At 47.1% G+C, this 25,141-nt stretch overlaps 1 protein-coding gene across 12 annotated transcripts in view; it reads left to right on the top strand.

Annotated features, from left to right (window-relative positions):
* Positions 1-25,141, top strand: part of CTIF (cap binding complex dependent translation initiation factor) — a 152,333-nt gene that overhangs the window by 92,023 nt on the left and 35,169 nt on the right. For 9 of the 12 annotated variants that reach the window (XM_065046832.1, XM_065046835.1, XM_065046833.1 and 6 more), the window contains 2 exons: positions 17,346-17,787; positions 19,455-19,784. In XM_065046832.1, coding sequence (XP_064902904.1) covers positions 17,346-17,787; positions 19,455-19,784 — 772 coding nt within the window. Of the gene's footprint in view, positions 1-17,345; positions 17,788-19,454; positions 19,785-20,877; positions 20,955-22,431; positions 22,599-25,141 lie in introns of those variants that run through there. The other 3 variants (XM_065046834.1, XM_065046837.1, XM_065046843.1) reach the window with 2 other exon arrangements.

The following is a 25,141-nucleotide window of genomic DNA, read 5'->3' as shown; positions in this document are numbered from 1 at the left end:
AAGAGGAATGTCTTGGAGATGAGATCAGGAGGTGGTTTGGCTCCATCAAGACCATTCTGGGCTCAGTGGTTGGCCCAGAAGGCAAATGGTATCTTGGGCTGAGTCACAAGTAGCATGACCAGCAGGTGCAGGGAGATGCTTCTGCCCCTCTGCTCCCATCTGGTGAGACCCCCCTGCAGTGCTGGTCCAGCTCTGGGTGCTCAGCACAGGACACACATGGACCTGCTGGAGAGGGGCCAGAGGAGCCACAGGAATGATCCGAGGCTGGAAAAGCTCTGCTGGGAGGACAGGCTGAGAGAGTTGGGGTGTTCAGCTGGAGAAGAGAAGCTCCGGGAGACCTTATTGCACCTTTCTGGACTTAAAATGGGCCTGTGAGAAAGATGGGGACGGACTTTTGAGCAGGGCCTGTTGTGATAGGACAAGGGGTGATGGTTTTAAACTAAAGGAGGGAGATGCAGGCTGGACATGAGGAAGAAATTGTTGTCCCTGAGGGTGGTGAGAGCCTGTCCCAGGTTGGGCAGAGAGGTGGTAGATGAACCATCCCTGGAGACATCCCAGGCCAGGCTGGACGGGGCTCTGAGCAACCTGAGCTGGTGAAGATGTCCCTGCTCATGGCAGGGGGGGCACTGAGGGAGCTGGGAACGTCCCTTCCAACCCAAACCATTCCGTGATTCTGTGCCTATGTCACAGCATGGCACAGGGCTCTAATAGTCCAATACCACCCCTGTGCGGTAATCCCAGCCCCAGAACCTACAGGACACAGATGATCAAATAGCTCTGCAGAAGCCATCTGAAATTCAACCAGGTTTGTATCTAACATCAGTCCTAGTCTGGCTCATCTAAGAGCCACTTCCATGGCCCAGCATCATCCCCAGAGCAGCACGCATAGAGTCTTCCCAGTGGCATTACCGTGAGCAGTTGGTGTTTATTGTCCATTGGGGAGTTCTGTTTTGCCTGTCGCCTGTGTCTCAATCTGTGACAGACTGAGCAGGGCTTTTCCACCCAGCTGCTCTTGTTTCTGCCGTCGTGATCAGCGCTGAGCCCTTCCACACGTGAGGGTGTCGGTGACAATATGCCCAGTTGTGAGTCACCCCGAAGGCAGATGGTGTGGCTGCGATCCCGCCAGATAAACACGCCACGGAAGGCAATGCCGTATTTACAGCTCCTCTCTCCATCACTAGCAATGACTAAAAGGACTTTACATTTCATGTAATGCAAGGAAAACATACGTCTGTAAACACCGCAGTGCTCTGTGGGCTCAGGACTAATGGAAAGAGAAAAACAAACCTTTGTGAGTCCAACAGGACACGCTCCATGTGAGCAGGACTTCAGGGGATGTGTCTCCACTACCATTCTCCATATCCACTCCATCCTCCTCGTGTGCCTAGCTAAAGGATGGCACAGAAGGGTTAAAAGATACTCATTTAAGCAAATTTAATCCTTTCCTTTCATTGTTCCTTTTTTTAATGCCAGGAGGCAGCGACAGGAGAGCCGGGTGCGTTTCCCAGCTGCAGGGTTGCCACCTCTCTATTGAGAGCGGCTTTGTCATTACATAAAATCTCTACAACATGAGAGTTTTTATTCTTTTATTTTTTATGATCTTGGCGACTGAGGTGACCCCTGTCCTGCAGACTAAATTTAAACCTGAATTGCCAAGCTGCCAGTAGACTTTATGGCATCAGGAGGCTTTTGCAGGTTGTTTTTCTCCATCTCTGCAGCTGATTGAAAGGCTTTCTGTACCACCCGGCAAAACATTTCCCTGTTATAAAACCTCAATAGAAACGTAATAGCCTGCTGGATAAGCTCAGGGTCTTATGATGTTACTTCACGGAAAGCAAAATAATTGCTCCAGCAAAAGAAAGATCCAGAACTGCAGCGTGTGTCTGGGGTGTAAGGATTTCACCGGATTTCTTAGGGATCTTGTTCCTGTGTGGCAGCAGGGACTGGTCTGAAGGACAGTGAGTTCTTCATACCAACGGCTCTTTACTCCTTTCTGCGCTGCCTGTTCTGTTAAGGAATGGGGAGCAGGAGCTCACGGTGGCTCTACAACCAGGGAGAAGGTTACAAAGCAACCATTCTTGTGTCCGAGGTCTTGGGGGGACGTGGGAGACCTCATTTTTGTTCTCACCTTCATCAGAGACTTCTGGGCTCTACCTCCATCATCACGGGATGCCTTGGTATATCATGAGATCCATGCAGGGAGCCAGCAGACACCAGACCTTGTGAAACCTGCACCAAAAATGGGGTGGGAGCCAGACAAGACACCATAGAGTCACAGAATGGTTTGTGTTGAAGGAACCTTCCCAGCTCCCCAGTGCCCCCCCTGCCATGAGCAGGGACATCTTCACCAGCTCAGGTTGCTCAGAGCCCCGTCCAGCCTGGCCTGGGATGTCTCCAGGGATGGTTCATCTACCACCTCTCTGGCCAACCTGGAACAGGCTCTCACCACCCTCAGGGACAACAATTCCTTCCTCATGTCCAGCCTGGATCTCCCTCCTTTAGTTTCAAACCATCACCCCTTCTCCTGTCACAACAGGCCCTGCTCAAAAGTCTGTCTCCAGATATGTGTACGTATATAACCATTGTAAATACATATATAACCAAGTTATCCCACAATTTTGTCTTGAAAAATGTTTCTCTCAGTGGGACTTCACCAAAAGAAAACTCCACGTTTGTTCTTACAAGCATTGCGTGGGCAAGTCAAGAGGTTGGGACGGCAATGACTCTTTGGGCCAGGTAGTTTTTGTGCTGGAAAGATCACTAAGAAAATCCTGACCACCAATCAGGAGCATGATGTGCAAGGTATTTACCTGAAAACTCTTTACAATAATCTGACAGCCCGTATTCATGCAATTTTCACACTGTCTTGAAGGGTTGCACTGTTTCCAGAGCCGCTCCCATGCCGATCTACGCATTCACATCCAGCGCGGGGGCTCCTTTCGCAAATAAAAATAGTCACAGCAATGGCCCTGACCATGGATTTTAAGATTGCAAGTTATTTTGGTTGAAGGCGAATGTGTTTTATGGCTGACACAAACGTGGTGTTTTTAAGGCTGTGAAATTCTGGAAGAGCCTTGGAAATCTGTTCCCAAAGGTCATGGGGACAAACCTCTCCCGCTGAGCGAGTGAATAGAAATGAGTTCATAATTACAGAGTATAGTAGGGACACGTTTGCTTTTTCACCGTTTTAATTGAGGTTTTTCAGAAAGGAAGAGAACTTAAAACAATACAGAAATGTCTTTTGTTCTTGCAGGGTCATTTGCTGAGAGCTCTGCAGTGAGAGGAGAGGATGTTTATGAAAAAAAAAGCAACAATATTGAGATGTTATTTTAGTGCCAAAGCGCCGTTCCGAATTGGAACAAAACGAAATGCTTCGGGTGGCCTGGGCGCTTGCTGAGAACTAACACTGAGCTAAACGGTTTGCGGTGCTTTTAGTGAACTCAATAAGTGGTTTTGAAACAGAAGAAAAAGAGAGGAAGGGAAGGAATTGAAACAGTTGAAACACCCTTTTCCTTCTCAATAGGATTTCCAAGTCAAAATAATTAGATTTAACAGCACGTGGGTCTGAAGCCCTGAAGCGCATCTGGAAATCAGGTTTTCATCCTCCTCATGCTCCTGTCTCTTCCGTGCCCACTTTGGGAACTGATGAGGGTGACTGGAGAGTCTTTTTGGGGGCACAGAGGGGACATCCCAAAGCCACCAGGGCTGTCACAGGTGTCTCCGCTGAGCAGGAGTCAAGCCGGCATAACAGTGGCTGTGAAAAGCTGCCGTTCACGAGAGAGTTTTCACCTGAGAAAACTCCTCAGGACCAAGATTGTATTTTTTTAAGGACAAAAGTAAGTCTCTGCTTTTGTCCCTGATAAGCAGCAATATGAGCATCTAGTTAAATCGTATTGTAACAATGCAAAAAGCTCTCGAGGCAGCTGAAAGCACATGAGCAGAGATGCTGTTAAAATAATAGTCGCTGTGTTGCTTCAGATTTAGAAACTTCGAGCCAGTGGTGGAGGACAGGCCACTTTTTCATGAACAACCGCACTGAAGGTGCATCTCAGAAAGGAATCATAAAATACCTGGAGTTGGAAGGGTCCCATAAGGATCGAGTCCAGCTCCCTGCTCCTCGCAGGACTGCCTAAAACTAAAAGGTAGGACTAAGAAAGCTGCGCCAGCTCGAACTGAGCATCCCGGAGAACAAGGTGAAGAGCTCCTTGTTGGAGCGATGGTCCTTCACAAGGAGGTGCCTCAAGGATTAAGTGTTCAGATGCAGGAAAGTCCCGAATAAACAGCATTTGCCCCTCCTGAGCGGAGCCAGCAGACGCCGACGAGCAGGACGTCGGCCCAGGGGTTGGTTCCAGGCAATTTAGAGACAAATAATTTTTTTTCTTTCGGTTTGTCCACAACATCACTGGGAGTTATTACACTAAATTAATTCTCCGAACTGCAGGTCCCCGGAGGACAATATTGTCTCGGCGGTTTGTTCCTAAAAGGGCTCAGCTGAGTGATTGCGTTACTGCGGCTTAATGAATTACTGCACGTGAGCTGGGCGGCGGTAATTGCCTCTGAGTGCAAAGTGCCTTGCACTGCCACCCCTCCGCCCAGCTGGGAGATAACGCGCCTTATCTTATGGTTGCCATGCTGTCCTGCATCAACAGAGAGGCGGGATTTTTGCAATTAAATGTGCTACTGGTGTGCTGGAGCTCATGAGGACATCAGGATGGGTCAATGGACACCAGGAGAACAAGGTGTGCGTGTAATGCTGCTTCCCAGCAGTGGTCTCGTCTTCTTCATGGCTGGACTCAATGATCTTAGGGCTCTTTTCCAACTGAAATGATTCTATGATTTTCTAGGAATTTAGAGGCGTTAAATCATGGAATAGTTTGGGTTGGAAGGGACCTTCCCAGCTCCCCAGTGCCCCCCCTGCCATGAGCAGGGACATCTTCACCAGCTCAGGTTGCTCAGAGCCCCGTCCAGCCTGGCCTGGGATGTCTCCAGGGATGGTTCATCTACCACCTCTCTGGCCAACCTGGGACAGGCTCTCACCACCCTCAGGGACAACAATTCCTTCCTCATGTCCAGCCTGAACCTCCCTCCTTTAGTTTAAAACCATCACCCCTTGTCCTATCACAACAGGCCCTGCTAAAATGTCCGTCCCCATCTTTCTCACAGGCCCATTTTAAGTCCAGAAAGGTGCAATAAGGTCTCCCCGGAGCTTCTCTTCTCCAGCTGAACACCCCAGCTCTCTCAGCCTGTCCTCCCAGCAGAGCTGTTCCAGCCTCGGATCATTTTTGTGACACCCAAGGCACCTCAATCGTCTTGGTTGTACTGCTGTTGCTTTGGTAGCTAAAGACGTATTTTATTGATTTTTAACCAACCTGGCAGGAAAGTCTGCATCGCATGGGCGAGCGTAGGGACTTTTGGGTCAATCAGCTGTCGGAAGAATCACGGGGAAGCAATGAAGAGCTGTCCCCAGGGAAGACAACCAGAGATGAAACAACACTGGTGTTCTGTTGTCTGTCAACCGCCAAGTGCTTTTTTGCAGATGGCTGCTCTCAGCATCTCCCCTTCCCTGCAAGGAAACTGAGGCAGAAAGGAGAAGATGCTGTGGTTGAACCTTTCCCCACTGCAGACCTTGCAGTGAACCCTTGGCCACCAGATCCTCGTATTTGCGAACCCCGTCACCCATGACCCTGTCCCTCAAAGCCACTCTTCTAGTGTCACAAAAAAGGACCGTCTACGTGATGCTGTTTCAGCCGTCCAGAATTGAGGGAAGGAAATCTACCGGCAGGTTCCTCTGCGCTAGGAAACCGATCTGTTTTTGAAATGGTTTTCTTTTTGGTGGAGCATTTCCGCCCCAGCTCCTCAGTCCTGGAGATGGGTTTATCCATCTACATCGTTGTTTTCCAGCAAGAGTTCATGGAGTTGTTGTCAGCAGTGAAATAACTTGGTTTTTTTCTCCTGCTTTCAATCCTCAAATATAAATGTGCCATTGCTGGTGATGGCTTGGTATGAGCACTGAGGGCTTTTTGCCACCAGGTTCCTCTCCAAAGTTATCCAGAAGCCAAACTAGGAGGTAAGGGCAAGAAGTCGATGCTTTTGATAGGTAAAACAAGGCTTTGTGACATCCCCTGTGTCACACGAGGTCTTTCTGTGAGACCTGGCCCATTCGAATAAGCCCAGCAGCACTTCAGCGGTGTGGCCGTGCCGTTTCATGGGTGACTTCCAGTTTTTGGCCACAGCAGGAGAGCGTTTACCACCCACTCCTTCTCTCTACAAGCCCAAGCTGGGGATATTGGCCCCAAAAACCTGGGAGGGAGCAACATGCTGAAGCTCTGCAGGGCCTCCTGGCATGGTTAGAGTGCAAAGAACTTGCCAGCGCGAGTTGTTTGGGCTCTTGTTGCAGAAACAATATTTCTGTCTGACCCCTGTTAGCAACTGATGTTTGCAAAATAAAGAAGTCAAGGCACTGGAAATACTTTCCATTCCCTCTCTTGTCTCAGCCCAAAATATTAGTATTAAAAATATTGCATCTATTATACGCAGCTAATATCTCTGCTGGCATGTAAATCACCCAGGGATTTTTCATCTCCATATTAAAAAAAAAGAAGTTAACTACGCTCTATTTTTGGATATTTGTTAACTGTTTTGTTTCCGTTTATTCCTTCTAAAGCCACAGCAGTCTGTCTCCAAGGGACCATCTGTGGGAAAGAAAGTCCCTGGATTGATTCGGAAGGTGCCGGGGTCATTAACAGGCATGAAGGCGCTGAGTATCTGCTCTTTCTCTGATAATGTCTTTATTTAGCGTGACAGCCTCCAGGGCATGAGTGGACAACAGGCTTCTTTATTTCATTTAAACTAACATTGCTCTAGCCGTTCCCAGCATTGTGCAGATGCTGCAGTTCATCCCAATTTCCAATTTAAAGCTGGGGCTGCTGGTCCGCAAATAACAAGAACCAGGAGCTATGTGGAGATGCAGAAGGTGACCCAGCTCCGTGTCTGGGCAGCGTGTTCCTCTCCAAAACAGTGAGCCAAAACTCATCTGAGAGAAAGTAGATTTTTGGAGTGGATCAGACCCTGGGACGGCTCAGGATGCATGAAAGAGGAGGAATAAGGTCAAGAGAAGACAGGAATGGGGTCAAGAGAGCACAAGTCTTCTTTTGACAGTGGGTCAAGCTTAGGTAAAGATTTGGATTAGGATTGTCGCTTGGATTGCAAGAAGTCAATGTCCAGGTTGATCTACAGTAAATGCTATCCCATAATTTTTCAATAAGTTTATTTAATGTACTTGATAAAGGCTCCTGACACACATAGATCCAAAGCATCTCTGCTCCATTGGGTTGATGTTTTACCAGATCCTTGCGTCGGAAGTCATTGTTTGTTGTGGATTTTGGGTGAAGCTCATGTGTCTGGACAGCTGTTAGGAGATCCTGTCAAATCTTGCCTTAGCGTCGACAGGAAAAACATTTGTTTCTTCATTAGAAAGCACTGGTAATAGTAGGAGATGGAAAAAAAAAAGCCTAGAATGTCTCCTCGCTCGCAGGTCAAAGAGTCACAGAGGTCTAAAGGAAGACAGCTGGACCAAAAGGCAGCAGGTGGGGGCTCAAACGTACTATTTAGGATGCGACTTGAGGGATGGGGCCATGGAGGGACGGTGGTGGGCTCTGTCTGCGCATCTTGGCACGGGTTTAAAGTTTATATCTCTCAGAGGATTATCAGATCACAGGATGACTGGTCAGCCTCGGTGTATTTTTAAAGGACGCAGCCTGGAGTCTGCAGCATGAGCTCTTTTATTGCGAAGTAATAAAAAGATAAATCAATATTCATTCAACTCGCATTCTTACCACTAGTCCAGGATCCCCGTGTCATTGCGCTCAGTGGATTTTTGGGGAATATCGTGTACGTGACTGTGTCTTTCAGCTTTAAACTGTTTCGACTGGGTTCCTTGTCGCTGTATTTTCCTATGGTTTTCATGTAGTTTTTGCAATCGTGTTTACAGTATGCGAAGAATCCAAAAACATAATTCCAAGCAATGTCGTTTCTGAAGGGAACCAGTTCCAAGTGATTGCTACATGAAATCGCTGCAGTGATTTCTACACCAGTCTGGGCAATCGGCCTTGAAGTCCAGGGGGTATCTTCTTAGCTGGTTGCCCGCTCTGTGCAACAAGGACCTACATCTGAACATCCCTAATGATTTGTGGGAGATCCAGCGAAGCATTCAAGTGTTGAGCTGGTTTGGAGCTATCTCACAGGCCATCTGTACTTGGGACGTCTTTCCCAAGCTGGTGTTGCAAAACAGCTACTTAAATTTCTCCTGAAGCTTCATTTCCATGAAGCTTAGAAGAAAATTGCTGACTCGGGCAGCCTGTGCGACCAGGCGTTGCAGAATGTGAGGGCTTCTGGTGGACTTTAGCAGTAGACAAGTTTGCTCTTCAATGCTTTGCTGAGTCTGCTCTGATGGACTTTGTGTCCTATCATAGAATCATGGAATAGTTTGTGTTGGAGGGACCTTCAAAGTGCATCCAGTGCCCCCCCTGCCATGAGCAGGGACATCTTCACCAGCTCAGGTTGCTCAGAGCCCCGTCCAGCCTGGCCTGGGATGTCTCCAGGGATGGTTCATCCACCACCTCTCTGCCCAACCTGGGACAGGCTCTGACCACCCTTGGCATAAAAATTAATCCTACTCTTTTTTGTTTATACTGAGTCTAGTTGTGTTGTAAAGGCCACACAAAATCATCTCTAGCAAACAAAGACAGACATGATGTTCAGGCCCAAGGGAGGGTTGTCTTCAGCAGCTGTACCCCAGGATCAAGGATGTGACAAGAGAGGTTGTTCCCGACTCATCAGAAGGTTTCATAACACTTTTCCCAGCAGCAAGATGCTGTGAACTCATCAAAAACATCTCTACCCTCATAGTGTTGCTTTTGTTGGCTGCGCTTATCTTCTAGAGTTCACGGTATGCTTTGAAGGATGTGGATGTGTAAGACCTACAGCATACGTTACATCTCAGCTGTTCAAAGGTGATTTTAGATCCTGATCCACCACTGTTTTGACAGGTGGATTTTCTACACTTCCAAAATGTCATGTCCATCCAGACACGCAGGCTGGGTCTAGTGATTGGGACAGACTTTAATCCTGGTGACAGAAAAGCATAAAAGAAGTGTGAGTAATTTCATTTTTGTTTTCAGGAGTGAACATGACATTTTGTTCCTGTCTCATCTGAGAAAAATGCAAACAAAAATGAAACTGGAGCCAAACGAAACCAGTTTGAGAGAGAAAGCCAAAGGGAAAACACACAGAAGTACTGTGTTCTTCATCCTTGGAGCTGGTAGTTGTTGCTTTCTGGGGGGTTTTGAGGTTTTCGATTAAATTGTGTGGAACCATCAAGCTTATTTGAGTGTTTCCCACTCTTAGTCATAGCAAGGATAGAAAAAAGCTGTGGCTGGGCGGTCGTGCTCCCTACAAAACTGAGTTATCATTATACATGCACGTAAGACATGAGAGTGTTTTTGATGGACATGGGCTTGGTGAAGAGCACTTTGAGGGGAATTCAAGCCTCTAGAGTTGAAATTCAGACCTTCCCTTCTATATATTAATAGCAATATTCCCATTGACCTCCCAGGGCAGAATTAGACCTCTAGGACCAGTTTTAGATGCTATACAATTCCACCAGCTCCTAACCTGGATCCTTCAGGCCCTCCAGTTTGGACCACCATGTCCCTTAGGTGCCCAAAGCCAATGATGATGGGTGATTTTGACTTCGAGCAGTAGGTCATTGAGCAACCTGGTGTAGCAGAAGGTGTCCCTGCCCATAACAGGGTGGTTGGAACCAGATGATCTTCAAGGTCCCTTCCAACCCAAACCATTTGATGCCCCAACCCCTCCAGCAACATCAGATTGGGATTGCCTATCGTGTTATTTATGGAGTTGCATCACACAAGGGGAAGCAGCTGGTCTGGTTGGAATATTCTTAATTCAGAAAGGCTGTGCCTGGAGTAATCAGTTTGTTTAGGGGATGTTTCAGAGGACTTGACTTCTTCTTGCCCTTTCCCTTTTCGTGCTGAGTATCCTGGGCAGCTTGCTAGCACAGCCGTGAAGAACCCAGTCGCTATCGATCTCCATGAATTTAACTCTTTCAGTAGTGACTCTGAAGAGTTTTGTTTAATTTCTCTCCCTCACGATGGAAAATTACTATGGGGTTTTCAAAAAGAAGGTGGGGAAAGGTGGCCCACAGATCCAGTCCCACCAGTCCTCTGTTGGCAGGTGCAGTTGTTTTGTCCCTTAGGGATCACAGAATCACAGAATCACAGAATGGACTGGGTTGGAAGAGACCTCAGAGATCATCGAGTCCAACCCTTGGTCCAACTCTAGTCCGTTTACTAGATCATGGCACTAAGTGCCATGTCCAATCTCAGTTTAAAAACCTCCAGGGACGGCGAGTCCACTACCTCCCTGGGCAGCCATTCCAATGCCTGACCACTCTCTCTGTAAAGAATTTCTTTCTAATATCCAGCCTAAATTTCCCCTGGTAGAGTTTAAGCCCATGGCTCCTTGTCCTATTGCTGACTGCCTGGGAGAAGAGACCAATCCCCACCTGGCTAGAACTGCCCTTCAGGTAGTTCTAGAGAGTGCTGAGCTCAGCTCTAAGCCTCTTCTTCTCTAGACTAAACAAGCCCAGCTCCCTCAGCCTCTCCCCATAGGACTTGTGTTCAAGTCCCTTCCCCAGTCTTGTTGCTCTTCTCTGCACCCGCTCCAGCACTTCAATCTCTTTCCTGAGCTGAGGGGCCCAGAACTGAACACAACACTCCAGGTGTGGCCTCCCCAATGCAGAGCACAGGGGAAGGATCACTGCCCTTGTCCTGCTGACCACGCTGGTTTGGATCCAGGACAGGATCCCATTGGCCTTCTTGGCTACCTGGGCACACTGGTGGCTCATGTTGAGCTTCCTGTCAATTAGCACCCCCAGGTCCCTTTCTGCCTGACTGCTCTCCAGCCACTCTGTGCCCAGCCTGGAGCGCTGCAGGGGTTGTTGTGGCCAAAGGGCAGCACCCGCCACTTGGCCTTGTTGAACTTCATCCCATTGGAATGGGCCCATTTTTCCAGTCTCTCCAGACCCCTCTGCAGAGCCCTCCTGCCTTCCAGCAGCTCCACACTCCCTCCCAACTTGGTGTCATCAGCAAATTTGCTGATGATGGTCTCAATCCCCCCATCTAAATCATCAATGAAGATGTTGAACAGGACCGGACCCAACCCTGACCCCTGGGGACACCACTAGTGCCTGGCCGCCAGCTGGACGCAGCCCCATTCACCAGCACTCTCTGGGCCCGGTCCTCAAGCCAGTTCTTAACCCAGCGTAGAGTACACTTGTCCAAGCCATGGGCTCCCAGCTTTTGCAAGAGTATGTTATGGGAGACAGTGGCAAAGGCTTTGCTGAAGTCCAGATAGACCACATCCACGGCTTTCCCCTCATCCACCAGGTGAGTCACCTGATCATAAAAGGAGATCAGGTTGGTCAGACAGGACCTGCCCCTCCTAAACCCATGCTGGCTGGGTCTGATCCCTTGTCCATCCTGAAGGTGCTGTGTGATTCCCCTGTGTGCTCTGGTCCTCCAGCTTTGAGGGGCGTCATGGGGAAGTGAGATCTGGGGTCTTCGTGGGGTGGAAGGTACCACAGAGTCCACTCCTGCAACAGATCCTAATCTATCCCTTGTGACGGTAATTGCTAATTAATTACAGTCATAGTAATGTCAAAGTCAATGGTTAGATACTCATGAGATTTGGCATCATATTCCTGGGCGTGATCTTGGCAAAGAGATGAGATCCTGCCTTGGCAGAAGAAACTTTCTGTCTGCAACATGCAGTGATGGATGTTTTTGTTCAAGCACCAGAAGGATGGATGAGATGTGGAATGTTTGACCTTGGTCATGGCACTGCTCTTCGTTCTCAACATCTTGCCCAAGTGGCTGCAAGTCCATATTAGTTGCTCATTGCTGGGTCGCCCTGACCATGTCCACCAGGTGTGACAAGTGTGATGGGAGCGGCTGAGGGACCTGGGGGGGTTCAGCTGGAGAACAGGAGCTGAGGGGACACAGGGACACAAAGAAACGGCCTCAAGTTGCGCCAGGGGAGGTTGAGGTTGGATCTGGGGAACAATTTCTTCCCCAAAGGGCTGTGGGGCATTGGAACAGGCTGCCCAGGGCAGTGCTGGAGTCACTATCCCTGGAGAGGTTTGAAAGATGTATAGATGAGGTTCTCAGGGGCATGCGTTAGTGCTAGATTTAGGTTATGGTTGGACCTGGTGATCTTGAGGGTCTTCTGCAACCAAAATGATTCTATGCCAAAGGAGACTCTGGGATTTGCTACCTACGGGTGGTCACAGAAGGACCACCAGCAGGAACAACTCCTGCCTCGTTTCTGCTTATCTCCTTGTGATTTACCATCACCAGTAAAAGGACCAAAGCTGGTGCATCTTTCTTCATCTTCAGCTGATCCTGCTGCAGAGGAGGGATGAGAAAATGATGGCAAAGCTCCTGCTTGTAGCGCAGTAGTTCTAAAATAACCTTGTACCTGTTCCTCATGTCCCTTCCAGACCAGTATCCCTCAAGGTTACTGGGCAGCTGTGGAGTCACCATCCCTGGTGAGGTTGAGCAGATGCAGAGATGAGGTTCTCAGGGACATGGGGTAGTGCCTGGGGTGGATTAATGGTTGGACTTGATGACCTTGAGGGTCTCTTCCAACCAAAATGATTCTATGATCCCTCCCTTGTGAGGAGCTTAGTGTTCCCCAGAGGGTTTTTCCAATGGAAGAGTAGCCCAGGATTGAGGACAAGCGTGGTGCCCACCAGGTTCTTCAAAAACAAGAGTCACAGGTGGGATCTCGATCCATTTGGGATGAGATCTCGATCCATTTGGGATGAGATCTCCATCCATTTGGCCACATCGGCTGCTCTGCACCGCAGGGTAAATATTTCCAAGTGCTCTTAGAGACGTAGCTCCTCAACTCTCCGTATTTACAGGAATTGCCTGACCCAGTCTCCATGCAACCACCAGCAGAATGCCACCCGCATTCTCCTCCGGCTCTCCACGTGCCAGACAAACGGGGGCTCTCTGAGGACTTGTCTCACTCTGAGGGGCAATACGAACAGGGCTGATGGGACGGAGCAACTGTGTTTTAGACCACAGCTGTCCACGTGTCTGGAGTTATTTTCCCCAGCCTTGTGCCTTCCAGCCCTTTTCCTTGGGAGTGAGCGATGGAGTGAAAATCTGCAGGAATCCCGTATTTCTGAGCACGTAGGCTGGTAATCACCAAGACAGCTGAAGCCTCAGATTTGTTTGCGTAGGCTCCTCTAGGAGAGCAGACATTTGTCAGATCTAAATTCTGTTGAAAGGTATCTCGTTCAGTTAATTAAATTTAAAAAAAAATGGTGGAGAAACCATAGCACGAGCAATACCGTCCTATTTCCAGCTTGGCGACCCCGGCTGTCTCCCCTTGTATTTGAGTTCTGCAGTTTCTTTGTCTCTTTTAAGTTGCCACATTGACCGATGGCCAAACCCTGGTCCCGCTGAACTCGGGGAGGTTTGAGCTGAAGCAGAATTTGGCCTTTGAAGTAAAAATAGTTATTTAATGTTAAATAGAGGCAAGAGGTAAGAAACTGGTGTGTCCTCCAGATACTTGTAGCTGAAGCAGCATCGTCCAAAAGACGTTGTGTCCTCACAGAGAGGACAGAAGAAGGATTTCCCAGTAGCAGCGGCATTTTTGGGGGGTGAATTCTTCCTTTTCTCAGGGATGTTGCCATGTGATTCCTCCCTTCAGAATCACAAGCCTAAAGCACTGGAAGTGGGAAGAGCCTTTGGGTTCCTCCATGGTCTGGTTCCCTCAGCATAAGGTCACCACAAACCACCATCTCGGTTCTCCTGCCCTTGAGCAAGCACAGGGTGGTTTCCGTGATCTCAACCTGCCTGTGATGGGGTGTCCTGGTCCCCATCTTACCCTTCCTGGGACCCTCCATGTCCCCAACACCTCGATCACACCAGAAAGCGAGGATGGCTCATCCCAACCTCTCAAGCTTTGCAGTCAAAAAAGTTTTAAGATCTGGGCCTTGTTTTCCCTACTTCGGCTCTTTTTTGCTGCGGATTCCTATTTCTTCTTGGCTTTTCTTCTTCACCAGGGTGTTGAGAAGATAAAAGCACACGACGAGTCGTTGCCTGAATGCTGGATGATCCCCTAGACCCCTTCCTGCTGCCAAGTCACGGACCTTGCTTCTTGTTTGCCGTTCTCCTTCCTTTGCCTTTTATTTCTTCCAATTTAATTTTTTTTCCCCTAACTCGTTTAACTCTGGTGTTTTCCGTCCTGTGGTTAGCGACTGTAGATTTTCAGTCTGTGTTTGCTCTGCCCCTTGCCATGGGGATCTTGCTTTATAGTTTGTCCCGTAGGGAGACAGAGCTGCTCGTCCTCTCCCTGTCCTATTGCAAAACCCCAAACTGAACAATCTCCCACATTCCACATTGGCTTAAATGGGTTTTTTTAAATCTTAAACCTATTTTTTTTTTCCTTTCACAGCCCTTAAACAGAAAAGCTTTGGTTTATAACATCATTATGTCTTTAGGAAAAGAATGTCTCTGCTTGCATTTCTTGCGGGAATTTACAGCAGTGGCTGATTCCCACCTCATTTCCACACGTTTTCCTTTACCTCTGCTTAAACTAAAGCTGTGTCTGTGTCCAAATTTTGTCATTTTTGTGCAATATTTGCAACTTAAATACAGTAGCAGCCTGTCTGGCTTATAACTCAAGACTGAAAGTGCACCCAAACAGTTAAATTCAGATATTTGAGAGAAGAGCAAAACCACATAAAGCAAACGCTGAATTATGTCAGCAAAGCCTCTTGCACACTTTAACATGTGAGGACTTAGTACTAGATAAGGGTTTTAACTAACTCTTATTTTGACATTCTCCTTTTAATAAGCATTGCTCTTTACAAAGCTATTTATGAGAGGAAACAAAGAAACGCCAGGAAAACTTGATGCGGAGAATCTGTACTCATAAAATGCTTGTAAGCTCGAGAAAACAGGAAAGCTTCCCCCATCCCCTCTTATTTTTCTTTATTTTTTTAATTCCCTGCCATTCAGCTTGCAAAAAAAAATACATGTTGTATGTCTCAGAAAACCGGATCTGGTGGTCTGAGACTAAACACAAATTCCTTCCACTTCCCACCACGAACAAGCCTCTTCGTTCCGTGTTCGCCAAACACGAGCCTTCACTCTTTATGGTTGAGAGCCAGTTGGCCTCGGAAAATAGGTTTTTGACTCCTGGGGATGCCAAGGAATACAGATTTGGTGGGCAGATGGCTTTGGCAGGCAGGGCTGGAGACTGTTTAGCCGCTGACCATTGAAATGTATTTGTGAATGGCCACTTCCATCATCCAAATGTATTTAGCCGAGCCGTGTGGATGTTGAAAATAAAATTAATTGCTATGTGGCAAGTTTAAAATAAATGCTGCTATTTATCGGGATGGAAGGAAGGGTTTGGGGTAAGAGATGGGGCTGAGCAGGGGGATTGTAATGAATGTGGACCAGTGTGGTGATGGGGCTGAGCAGGGGGATTGTAATGAATGTGGACCAGTGTGGTCACCGGTCTCTCTGTTTCAGGGGATGGTGCTGGGGAGATGTCCCTTTTGAACCTCCAGCATTGCCCCAGCAGCCGTGGAAGGAGCCAGGTGTTAAAGCATCCCACGTGCTCTCAGAGCCTATATCAAGTGTTAAACTGGCAGCGATCAGGCAAAGAGCCGCTGTCATGCTCAGGACTTACCCTGCAGAGTCCCGGGCCAAGGCTGAGACCATCTCCATTTTAACTGCGTCCTTGATGATCATAGGATCGTAGAATCACAGGCTGGTTTGGGTTGAAGGGACGTTCCCAGGTCCCCCAGTGCCCCCCCTGCCATGAGCAGGGACATCTTCACCAGCTCAGGTTGCTCAGAGCCCCGTCCAGCCTGGCCTGGGATGTCTCCAGGGATGGTTCATCTACCACCTCTCTGGCCAACCTGGGACAGGCTCTCACCACCCTCAGGGCCAACAATTCCTTCCTCATGTCCAGCCTGAATCTCCCTCCTTTAGTTTAAACCCATCACCCCTTGTCCTATGGCAACAGGCCCTGCTCAAAAGTCTGTCTCCATCTTTCTCACAGGCGCCTTTTAAGTCCACAAAGGTGCAATAAGGTCTCCCTGGAGCTTCTGCAGCTGAACACCCCAACTATGATGGCTCAGCCTTCCCCGCTGGGGGCAGCCACGCTGCAGCCCAGCTGGAAATCTGAAATGTCCAAGGGTACCAAAGTGTTTATTCCATTCAACCAGTGTTGTTTTGAGGACTTGCCATCTTGACTGCCAGTTACAGCCAGCGTGCAGGGGCCTGCTCACCCCTTCTGAGCTGCTGTAGTGTCTTGAGCAAACCATTTGTGGGCAGTTCCTCATCTTTGTGCCTGTTGAATTTCTGTGTTACCTGCCTGGAGCTACATTTATCCAGCCCCCTATCTGGAGATAACGGTCCTGGCTCCCTGTGCCACTGGCTCACAGCATGGTGCGCAGCTTCTTCATAGAATCATTATGGTTGAAAGAGACCCTTAAGATCATCGAGACTAACCGTAACCTAAATGTAGCACTAACCCGTGTCCCTAAGAACCTCATCTATACGTCTTTTAAACCCCTTCAGGGACGGTGACTCCACCGCTTCATCTATGTACATGTCCTCTCCATGAGGAACATGTATGAAGAAAGGCCAAACAAAACCATTTTGTGTGAGCATCTCTTTTACTCAGTAATTTGCTTTTTAGCTTTGCGTTTTTTTTTCCACTTACAAATTCCTGATATGCGTAAAATGTTGTACAGCAAACCAACACAGCAGCGCGCCGTGCTGGGACAGCGCAGGTGGCAAACAATAGGAGCAAGCGGTGCTGCAGGCCAAGTGTATCAGGACCTCCTTAGTTCTTCAGAAGAAAATGTCTCCTGATACTTGTTTCCTGCCTGACTTCTTGCTGCTGAGCTGGGACTAACCAGGTCTTCCCTGGTTTAGTGCGAGAGCAACACAGAAAACACAAGCAATCTGGGAGAGGTTTTCTGGGGAACCAGATGGTGTCTAACTGTTCATGGAAACTTTCAGCTGAAATATGAAATAGTGAAAGATATTTAGAGGCATGAGTTGGTACCAGGTTGTGTTAGATCCCAAGAAATTGTCCTCTCTTTTGTGACAGGGACACCCACAGAGCTCACCCACCAAGGGCCGAGCTGTTTGGTGGGATAGAAGATGTGTTGACCAAGCAGGACCATGAAGGAAAGGGTGTACTAACGCCTTCCTTTGTCTTTCCAGGAGACAGCAGCGACTTCCCAGTGGGAACAAGCCTCAGCAACATGCAGATCATCAGCAAGGTGGCACCAAACACAACAGGGACCACCAGAAACTCTACCAAGGAGGCCAAGCCCCTCACTCCTCGGGCAGGACGGGCCACCATGGCTACAGCCAGAACCGGAGATGGCACCACAACCAGAAGCACTCACCCAATGACAAAGAAACGCACAGAAACGCCAAAGAGACTGAGAATTTGAAAATCGAGGACGCCTCCGTCTGCACGGTGCACATTCCGGTGGAGACGCACCGAGGCCCGGAGGCCGTGGAGAAGCCGTCTCAGCAGTTCGTCCAGGAGTCGGAGACCAAGCGGAAAGACAGTGTTCACGAGCGCATTGGGGAAAGACCCAAAATCAATTTGCTTCAGTCTTCCAAAGACAGGCTGCGGAGGAGGCTAAAAGAAAAGGTATTAATTCTTAGGGAAACGTTGAGTTTCCCGTTTTCAAAGAGTCTGGCTGTTGGCCATTCTCCATATAAAGGGTGGGGTGGGCTCAAGGGACATTTTCATGAATGCACGCAACTTATCTTAATCTCCCATTGTCAACACTTCTCTTGAAGTCTCTTCATGCTTCTTCAGGAAGCCTTTTATTGACATGATGCTAAGGCTCTTAGCTTGAACTCTTGGTTGAGGTTGCTACCAGCTTGAGTTCTCCAAGAAGGACCAGGTGCTCCTTTCCTGACTGCCTCTTGTTCTGCAGAGCTCACACGCGTTGCAAAGAGGTCCGAAAAAGGCAACTTGTCTCTCTGCAATCACAGAGCTAAATCCCAAGCTTCAGCTTTTGAGTGCTGAATAGCTGGAGTCAGCTACTTAAAAGTTGATATCGATTAATCTTGGCAATGAATTGTAACGCTCTTATCTTTCCCCCTTCCTTCCAACAACCCAACAATAACAAAACTATTGCACGCAAGTGCCGGAGGAGAAATGCTTTTTGGAAACAATATTCAGCCTCAGATTTTTGAGGAATTTGGAGATGATATCTCCATTTTGCCCGCCATAAAACTCAGATTCTTTCTTTTGTCAGACTGGAAAATGCATCCAAGTGCAAGAGATTTCCAGAATGTGTAGTAAAAATAACCTGAACATATACAATTGCATGGGAGTGCATGTTGGAAATGTACACCTTTGGCTACATGTGCATTTACTATTTATGTATGGGGCATGAGGGGGAGGAAGAGATTTTGTTAGTTATTTTTACAGTATTTATAACAATGGGAGTACAGCAGAGACTTTCAGAGTATTAATTTTAATGCTCTCCATGTGACTTTAAAGTCTTATAAGAGACACATCACATAAGCACCCACTCTTAGATGGGTGTAGTCAACACAACTGGGTCTCCAGGTGGGAGTTGTGGACACCTCCAACTACCAATTGGGATTGTCCAAAAAATTGCTGCAGGTTTGTCTTGTGTAGCACATTTTGAGACGGAACTAGAGAAGAAGGGAGCAGAGTGTCACAAGCAGGATGCATGTCTCATGGAGGCGGAAAAGGATAAATGTGTAATTAAATGTCAAAAAAGAAACAATAAATTCTGTGGCACTGACATGAAGAAAGAAGTGTAATGGTCAAGAGATAGAAAAACTAAGATTTTGTCTAACACGGGGATCATGGGACATCTTCGAGCTCAATTCAGATCATTAAATATATATTTAAAAGTAGATTTCTTGTCAAATTGTTGTCTGAGCATTTTGCAAACGTCAGTGGGCTTTCAAAATAGAGGCAAAATAAAAAATGCATTATCACTGTGTCGCAGACACCCCCAGAAACTAAGATGGCTGAGATGCAGAAGATGGTCAGGTATGGTCAGACCTTGGCATCCTTGCTCAGGGCCTTGGGAGAATGTCATCTCCCAGGGCCGAGGGCGAGGACTTTGGGATCGTGTGCTGTGGGAAATGGGGAAAAATAACATTTCTGGGGCAGAACTTGTGGTTTTCAATGCTGACATGACACCATGGTGCCTCTAAAAGATGCTTTGTTTTTTCTGTGTCTCTTTATATGTTTCCCCAACCCCTTTCCCCCTCTGCTGTTTGTGGAAGGACAAGGGCTGATATATCTGTTTTTTCCTTGTGTAACAGACGCCTTGTCTTTCCCTTTTCACGGACCAGGACGAAGTCACGGTGGAAAACACCAATCCCGAAAAGAACAAAATGGACAAATTAATTGAAATCCTAAACAGCATGAGGAACAACAGCAGCGACGTTGACTCCAAGCTCACCACCTTCATGGAGGAAGCCCAGAACTCTACCAACTCTGAGGAGATGCTGGGGGAGATAGTCAAGACCATCTACCAGAAGGCGGTGACGGACCGCAGCTTTGCATCCACGGCAGCCAAGCTCTGTGACAAAATGGCCCTTTTCATGGTGGAAGGAACCAAATTCCGGAGCCTGCTCCTCAACATGTTGCAGGTAACGAGATAAAATTAGCTGGTTAGATGCCTGCAGCTTCACCACTCGTGGTCTTACCATGCGTTTGGCCAGGAGCTCGAGCTGTTACCAGGTTCCTTTTGAACCCCATTGGTGAGAGGAGGACAGAAGCGTACTTGTGATTTTGTCCTTGATCATTACTGTAGGTAACGTGACACTGAGGGCATTGTCAAGTTGCTCTTCATTCCCATATTATGAGCTTTACATGGAATTATAGAATCAAAGAGTCATTTTGGTTGGAAGAGAACCTAAAGGTCATGAAGTCTAACCATTAACCCAACACTGGCACTAACCCATGTCCCTCAGAACCTCATCTATGCACCTTTTAAACCCTTTGAGGGATGATGGCTCCACTGCTTCCTTGAGCAGCCTGTTCCACTGCTTCACAACCCATTCCATGAAGAATATTTTCCTAGTTATGCTATTTTTTCTTAATTATGGTATCTAACAGCAGGGCCCGACTGTGAAATGAGTAGTTTGCTTGCGGCCGCATCCCCATGGCATAAAGAGAAGTGAATTTGGAGGGTCTTACAGTGGAGGGTCATACAGTGGAAGGTCTCTGCCACTCTTTTTGTTCTGAAGACCATCTCAGCACCAGAGATACCAAGTCATGGTCCTTGAGTAGGCTGTTGGTTGCCTCGCCAGGCCAATGGGATCATTCCTGGTTTGGTTCATTTGTGTATTTGCTGATTCTTTTGGTTGACTTGTTTGTTGGTATATGCAGTGCTGCTTGATTGTCGTGCTCCAAAACCATCAGTGACAGCAAAATGCGCAGGGCACGTGTCATCAGTGGCACGTACAGAGCTCATGATTCACTTCTCTGTTCTCCACACGCGTTCAGTTCCCAACATCACTCCAGTTTTTAGTACATCTTGTCCTTCTTGCTCTTGTTGGAGATCATCCCTTGGATGCTGAGCTTGGCTGCCTGTACCTTGTGCGGGCTGAGTTGGCTTTTGAGCAACTCAGGGAGCAGGGAAATAACGTGCAAATTAAAATAATGAAAATCAATATTTAGTGTAATCTAAGGTAATCCTGCAAAGTCACCTCTCTGGTTTTGCTTCTGTCCTCTCTCCAGGCATGTATCAAACCCAACATCTCTCCCTGGAAAGCCCTTGAGTGCAACACACATCTGCCTGTTGCGTGTACCAGGTGGTGAGAGCACCATAGGGGAAAGGGACCTGGGGGTGCTGGGGACAGCAGGGTGACCATGAGCCAGCACTGGGCCCTTGTGGCCAGGAAGCCAGTGGTACCTGGGGTGGGTTAGAAGGGGGTGGTCAGTAGGTCCGAGAGGTTCTCCTGCCCCTCTGCTCTGCCCTGGGGAGACCACACCTGGAATCTTGTGTCCAGTTGTGGCCCCTCAGTTCCAGCAGGACAGGGAACTGCTGGAGAGAGTCCAGCGCAGCCACCAAGATGCTGAAGGGAGTGGAGCATCTCCCGTGTGAGGAAAGGCTGAGGGAGCTGGGGCTCTGGAGCTGGACAAGAGGACACTGAGGGGGGACTCATTCATGTTTACAGATATATAAAGGGTGAGTGTCATGAGGATGGAGCCAGGCTCTTCTCGGTGACAACCAGTGACAGGACAAGGGGTAATGGGTGCAAACTGGAACACAGGAGGTTCCACTTAAATTTGAGAAGCAACTTGTTGGGGGTGAGGGTGGCAGAGCCTGGCCCAGGCTGCCCAGGGGGTTGTGGAGTCTCCTTCTGTGCAGACATTCCAACCCGCCTGGACACCTTCCTGTGTAACCTCATCTGGGTGTTCCTGCTCCATGGGGGGATTGCACTGCATGAGCTTGCCAGGTCCCTTCCAATCCCTGACATTCCGGGATTCTGGGTTTTTTTCCTTATTGGTTGATTTATTTCTTTCCAAAGCTGTTCTAAAGCAGAAGGGTGTAAATCATGGTCAACTTCAGTCCCAGACTTAGCAGCAAAGGGCTGGATGAGGCTTTACCCCATCCAAGCATCCCACTCCTCCCATGCCAGGTCACTCTTGTGTCTTCCTTCATTGGGTTGAGCGATGCTAAGAAATTAAAAGTAAAGTCTAGGAACAACAGGAGCAAAAAGAGTTGCAGATGATGACCGTCTGTCTGGATTAGGAAGGACTCTTCCAACTTGTCTTGCCCCAGCATTTCCACCCCTACCGACAGACCCAGTAAACTGATTTGTACTAAAATGTCAGCAGTAATAACTGGCTTCATGTTCAGCTCTTCACAGCATGAATGTAGGATAAATTTTAATAATATATCTCAGATCTCCAGAGAGTCACAAAGTGCTTCCCAGGAGCATGTAGCACGACATGCGTTGTGAAAAACTGGGAAGACATGCAACATAAAGGGTGAGTGGGGTGCGCGGGTGACTGATTTCACCTGTGAGAGCATCGAAAGATATGGAAAAAGGGATTTACTCAGCCTCAAACGTGGCTCCACGGGGAGAAAGGTGACAGATCGCTACAGGTCAAAAGCCAAGTGCTATGTGAAATTAAATAATTTAACATTTCCTTTCTGATAGTGGAGGATTTTATCTTTCTCCAAGCACAGTTTCGTTTTCCAGGCACAGTAATTGAACACAGGCACACAGATTTGTAAAATACTTAAATCAGCCTAAGACTGAGATTTTTTTGTGATGTTTTTAGGCTCGATAGCCCTGGCTGGGGACAGATCCAGGTCAGAAGCACAAAGACTCGTTGCAGCTGCCTTGATGTGAAATAAGGGGCTTGATGGTATCGATATATTATCAATATTGATATGATATATTGGATAATATGTGGATATGGAATAATACAGGTATCCTATTAATGTAATGATAACATATTGATATATTATCAATATTGATATGATATATTGGATAATATATGGATAGTTGTGGTATAATACAGATATCCTGTTAATATAATTGTAACATATTGATATATTATCACTATCAATATGATATATTGGATGATAAATGGATATTATTGAATAATACTGCTATCATATTAATATAATGGTAACATATTGATATATTATCAATATCGATATGATATGTTGGAAAATACATGGATATTATGGAATAATACAGATATCATATTAATATAATGATAACATATTGATATATTATAATTTTCAATTTAACGTATTGGATAATAAATGGATATTATGGAATAATACTGCTATCATATTAGTATCATGATAACATTGATATATTATCAGTATCAATGTAATATATTGGATAATATATGGATATTACGGAATAATGCCACTATCATATTAATATCATATCAAGTTGATATATTAATATATCTATATAGTTGATGATACAATGTTGATACAGCAATATCAATATGATGTATTGGTATTTATACCAATATCAGTATAATATATCTATACATAGTTGGTGGTATAACATTACCCATTACTGGCCCCTCCACAATCAGATGTGTTCCATCAACCATCTGCAGATAATTTACCTTTAATTAAAGAAAACATTTTAAAAAATATTTTAAATTAATTTAAATTAAGTTAAAAAATAAAAACAATTTTTAAAAACTCCTTTAATAAAACGCTTACTCCGGAGCTGGATTTATGTCTCTCTAGCACCTTTCAGACTAATCCGATCCCCGGACGTAAGGAGCTCGACTCGCCGGGCACCGGCGAGCTGGGGAATTACTCTGCCGGGGTGTGATAAATCGGGATCAACGTGATCCCGCCCCGAACTGCTGGCGCCTGGGGCCGCATTGCTCCCCCCATCTGCTCCCGGCAGATGCTTCTGTTTTGTAGGGGCTTGTTTGTCCCTTTCTCTTGGGACTGTGGTGGCAACAGCTCATCCCCACCGGAGGATCTAATAAATTAATGTTGTTGTTGTTATTATTATTATTATTATTATTATTATTATTATTATTATTATTATTATTATTATTATTATTATTATTATTATTATTATTATTATTATTGAGCCGCCCTCCCAGCATCCTGGTCCCTATAACCAGCATCCCTGTGCACCGCTGGGGCTTAAAACAAGCAGAAAGGTGGATTCTTTTTCCCACAAAACAGGCAATAAACCTAATAAATTGCTATTTTAACCTGGCCCTTCTTACCTTTTCAGCTGTTGACAAGGTGCTCAGGTGCTGCGTATGTTCATGGCTTATCTCAGGGGACTTGTTTTGATCCTAAAAACAGATGCCGGCGCTGCAGGAATGCTGTCCCGTCGTCTCCCTCCTCTAAAGAGCATCCCCCCGCCTGCCACCGCACCACTTTGGGGCTCTAAGGGGGATCCATTGGGAAAACTCTGGTTTGAATTTATCCCTCACTCTGTGTTTTGATCCCAGATCTTGGCTGAGTCTTGAATCTGGGCACGGCAAACCTTCGGGGTGCAGGAAGGGGAGATGATGCTGTTTGGGGGCTCAGTACTGGTGGGGTGGAAATTTGCTTTGATTTTTCACTCATTGAATTCAATATGAGGAGTGTGTGAGCCCTCAGTGGACACATATGGTTTCTTCACCCCTCTAGAAATACCTTATTAATTAATAAATTGGAAGTAAGTCTCCTCTGAGAGGTTTTTGCTTCTCATAGTTTCACTCCCTGGCATGTCCAGGCTGTGGTGCTTTATTTTATTACTTTTTTTCGGTGAGAGGGTGTTAAGCAACGTGCCCCAGACCCTTCCCATGTAACATAAGTTGGCGTATTCCTCCGTTGAAATGACCGTGCTCTTTATAGCCGGGCTGTGTCTGCATCTGAGCTATGCAGCGCCAAGGGTATTATTAGCGTGGACATCACCGGGGCTGTAACCGTACCCTGCTCCCCTTGGCAACCGCGGCCAACAACACATCAAACAGAAGGTTGATACCTTCTTTTAATAAAAAACAACTAAAAAAGATACTCGCGGTGAAATGCGGAGCTGGGCATGGGGCGGCAGAGCCAGCTCCAGGGCACACGCCGGCGTGCAGCGTAGCCTATGGCACACCCTGAGGCGGATCTGCGATATAGCCTATGGTATATCCTGTGGTATACCCTGTCATATACCTTATCTTATACCCTGTGGTATATCCTGTGGCATACCCTATGGTATAACCTATCATAAAGCCCATGGCACACCCTAATGCATATCCTACGCTATACCCTATGGCATACGTTCTGGCATACCCTGTGGAATACCCTGTGGCATATCCTATGGCACAGCCTAATGCATACCCTGTGGTATACCCTGTCATATACCCTATGGCACACCCTGATGCGTATCCTATAGTATATCCTGCAGTGTACCCTGTGGCACATCCTGTGGCATACGCTATGGTATACCCCATGGTATACCCTATCATATACCCTATCATATACCCTGGGGCACAGCCTAATGCATATCCTGTGGTA

Source organism: Columba livia, chromosome Z (assembly GCF_036013475.1).
Source record: "Columba livia isolate bColLiv1 breed racing homer chromosome Z, bColLiv1.pat.W.v2, whole genome shotgun sequence".
Classification (NCBI taxonomy): domain Eukaryota; kingdom Metazoa; phylum Chordata; class Aves; order Columbiformes; family Columbidae; genus Columba; species Columba livia.
This window is presented reverse-complemented; position numbering and strand designations above follow the sequence as displayed.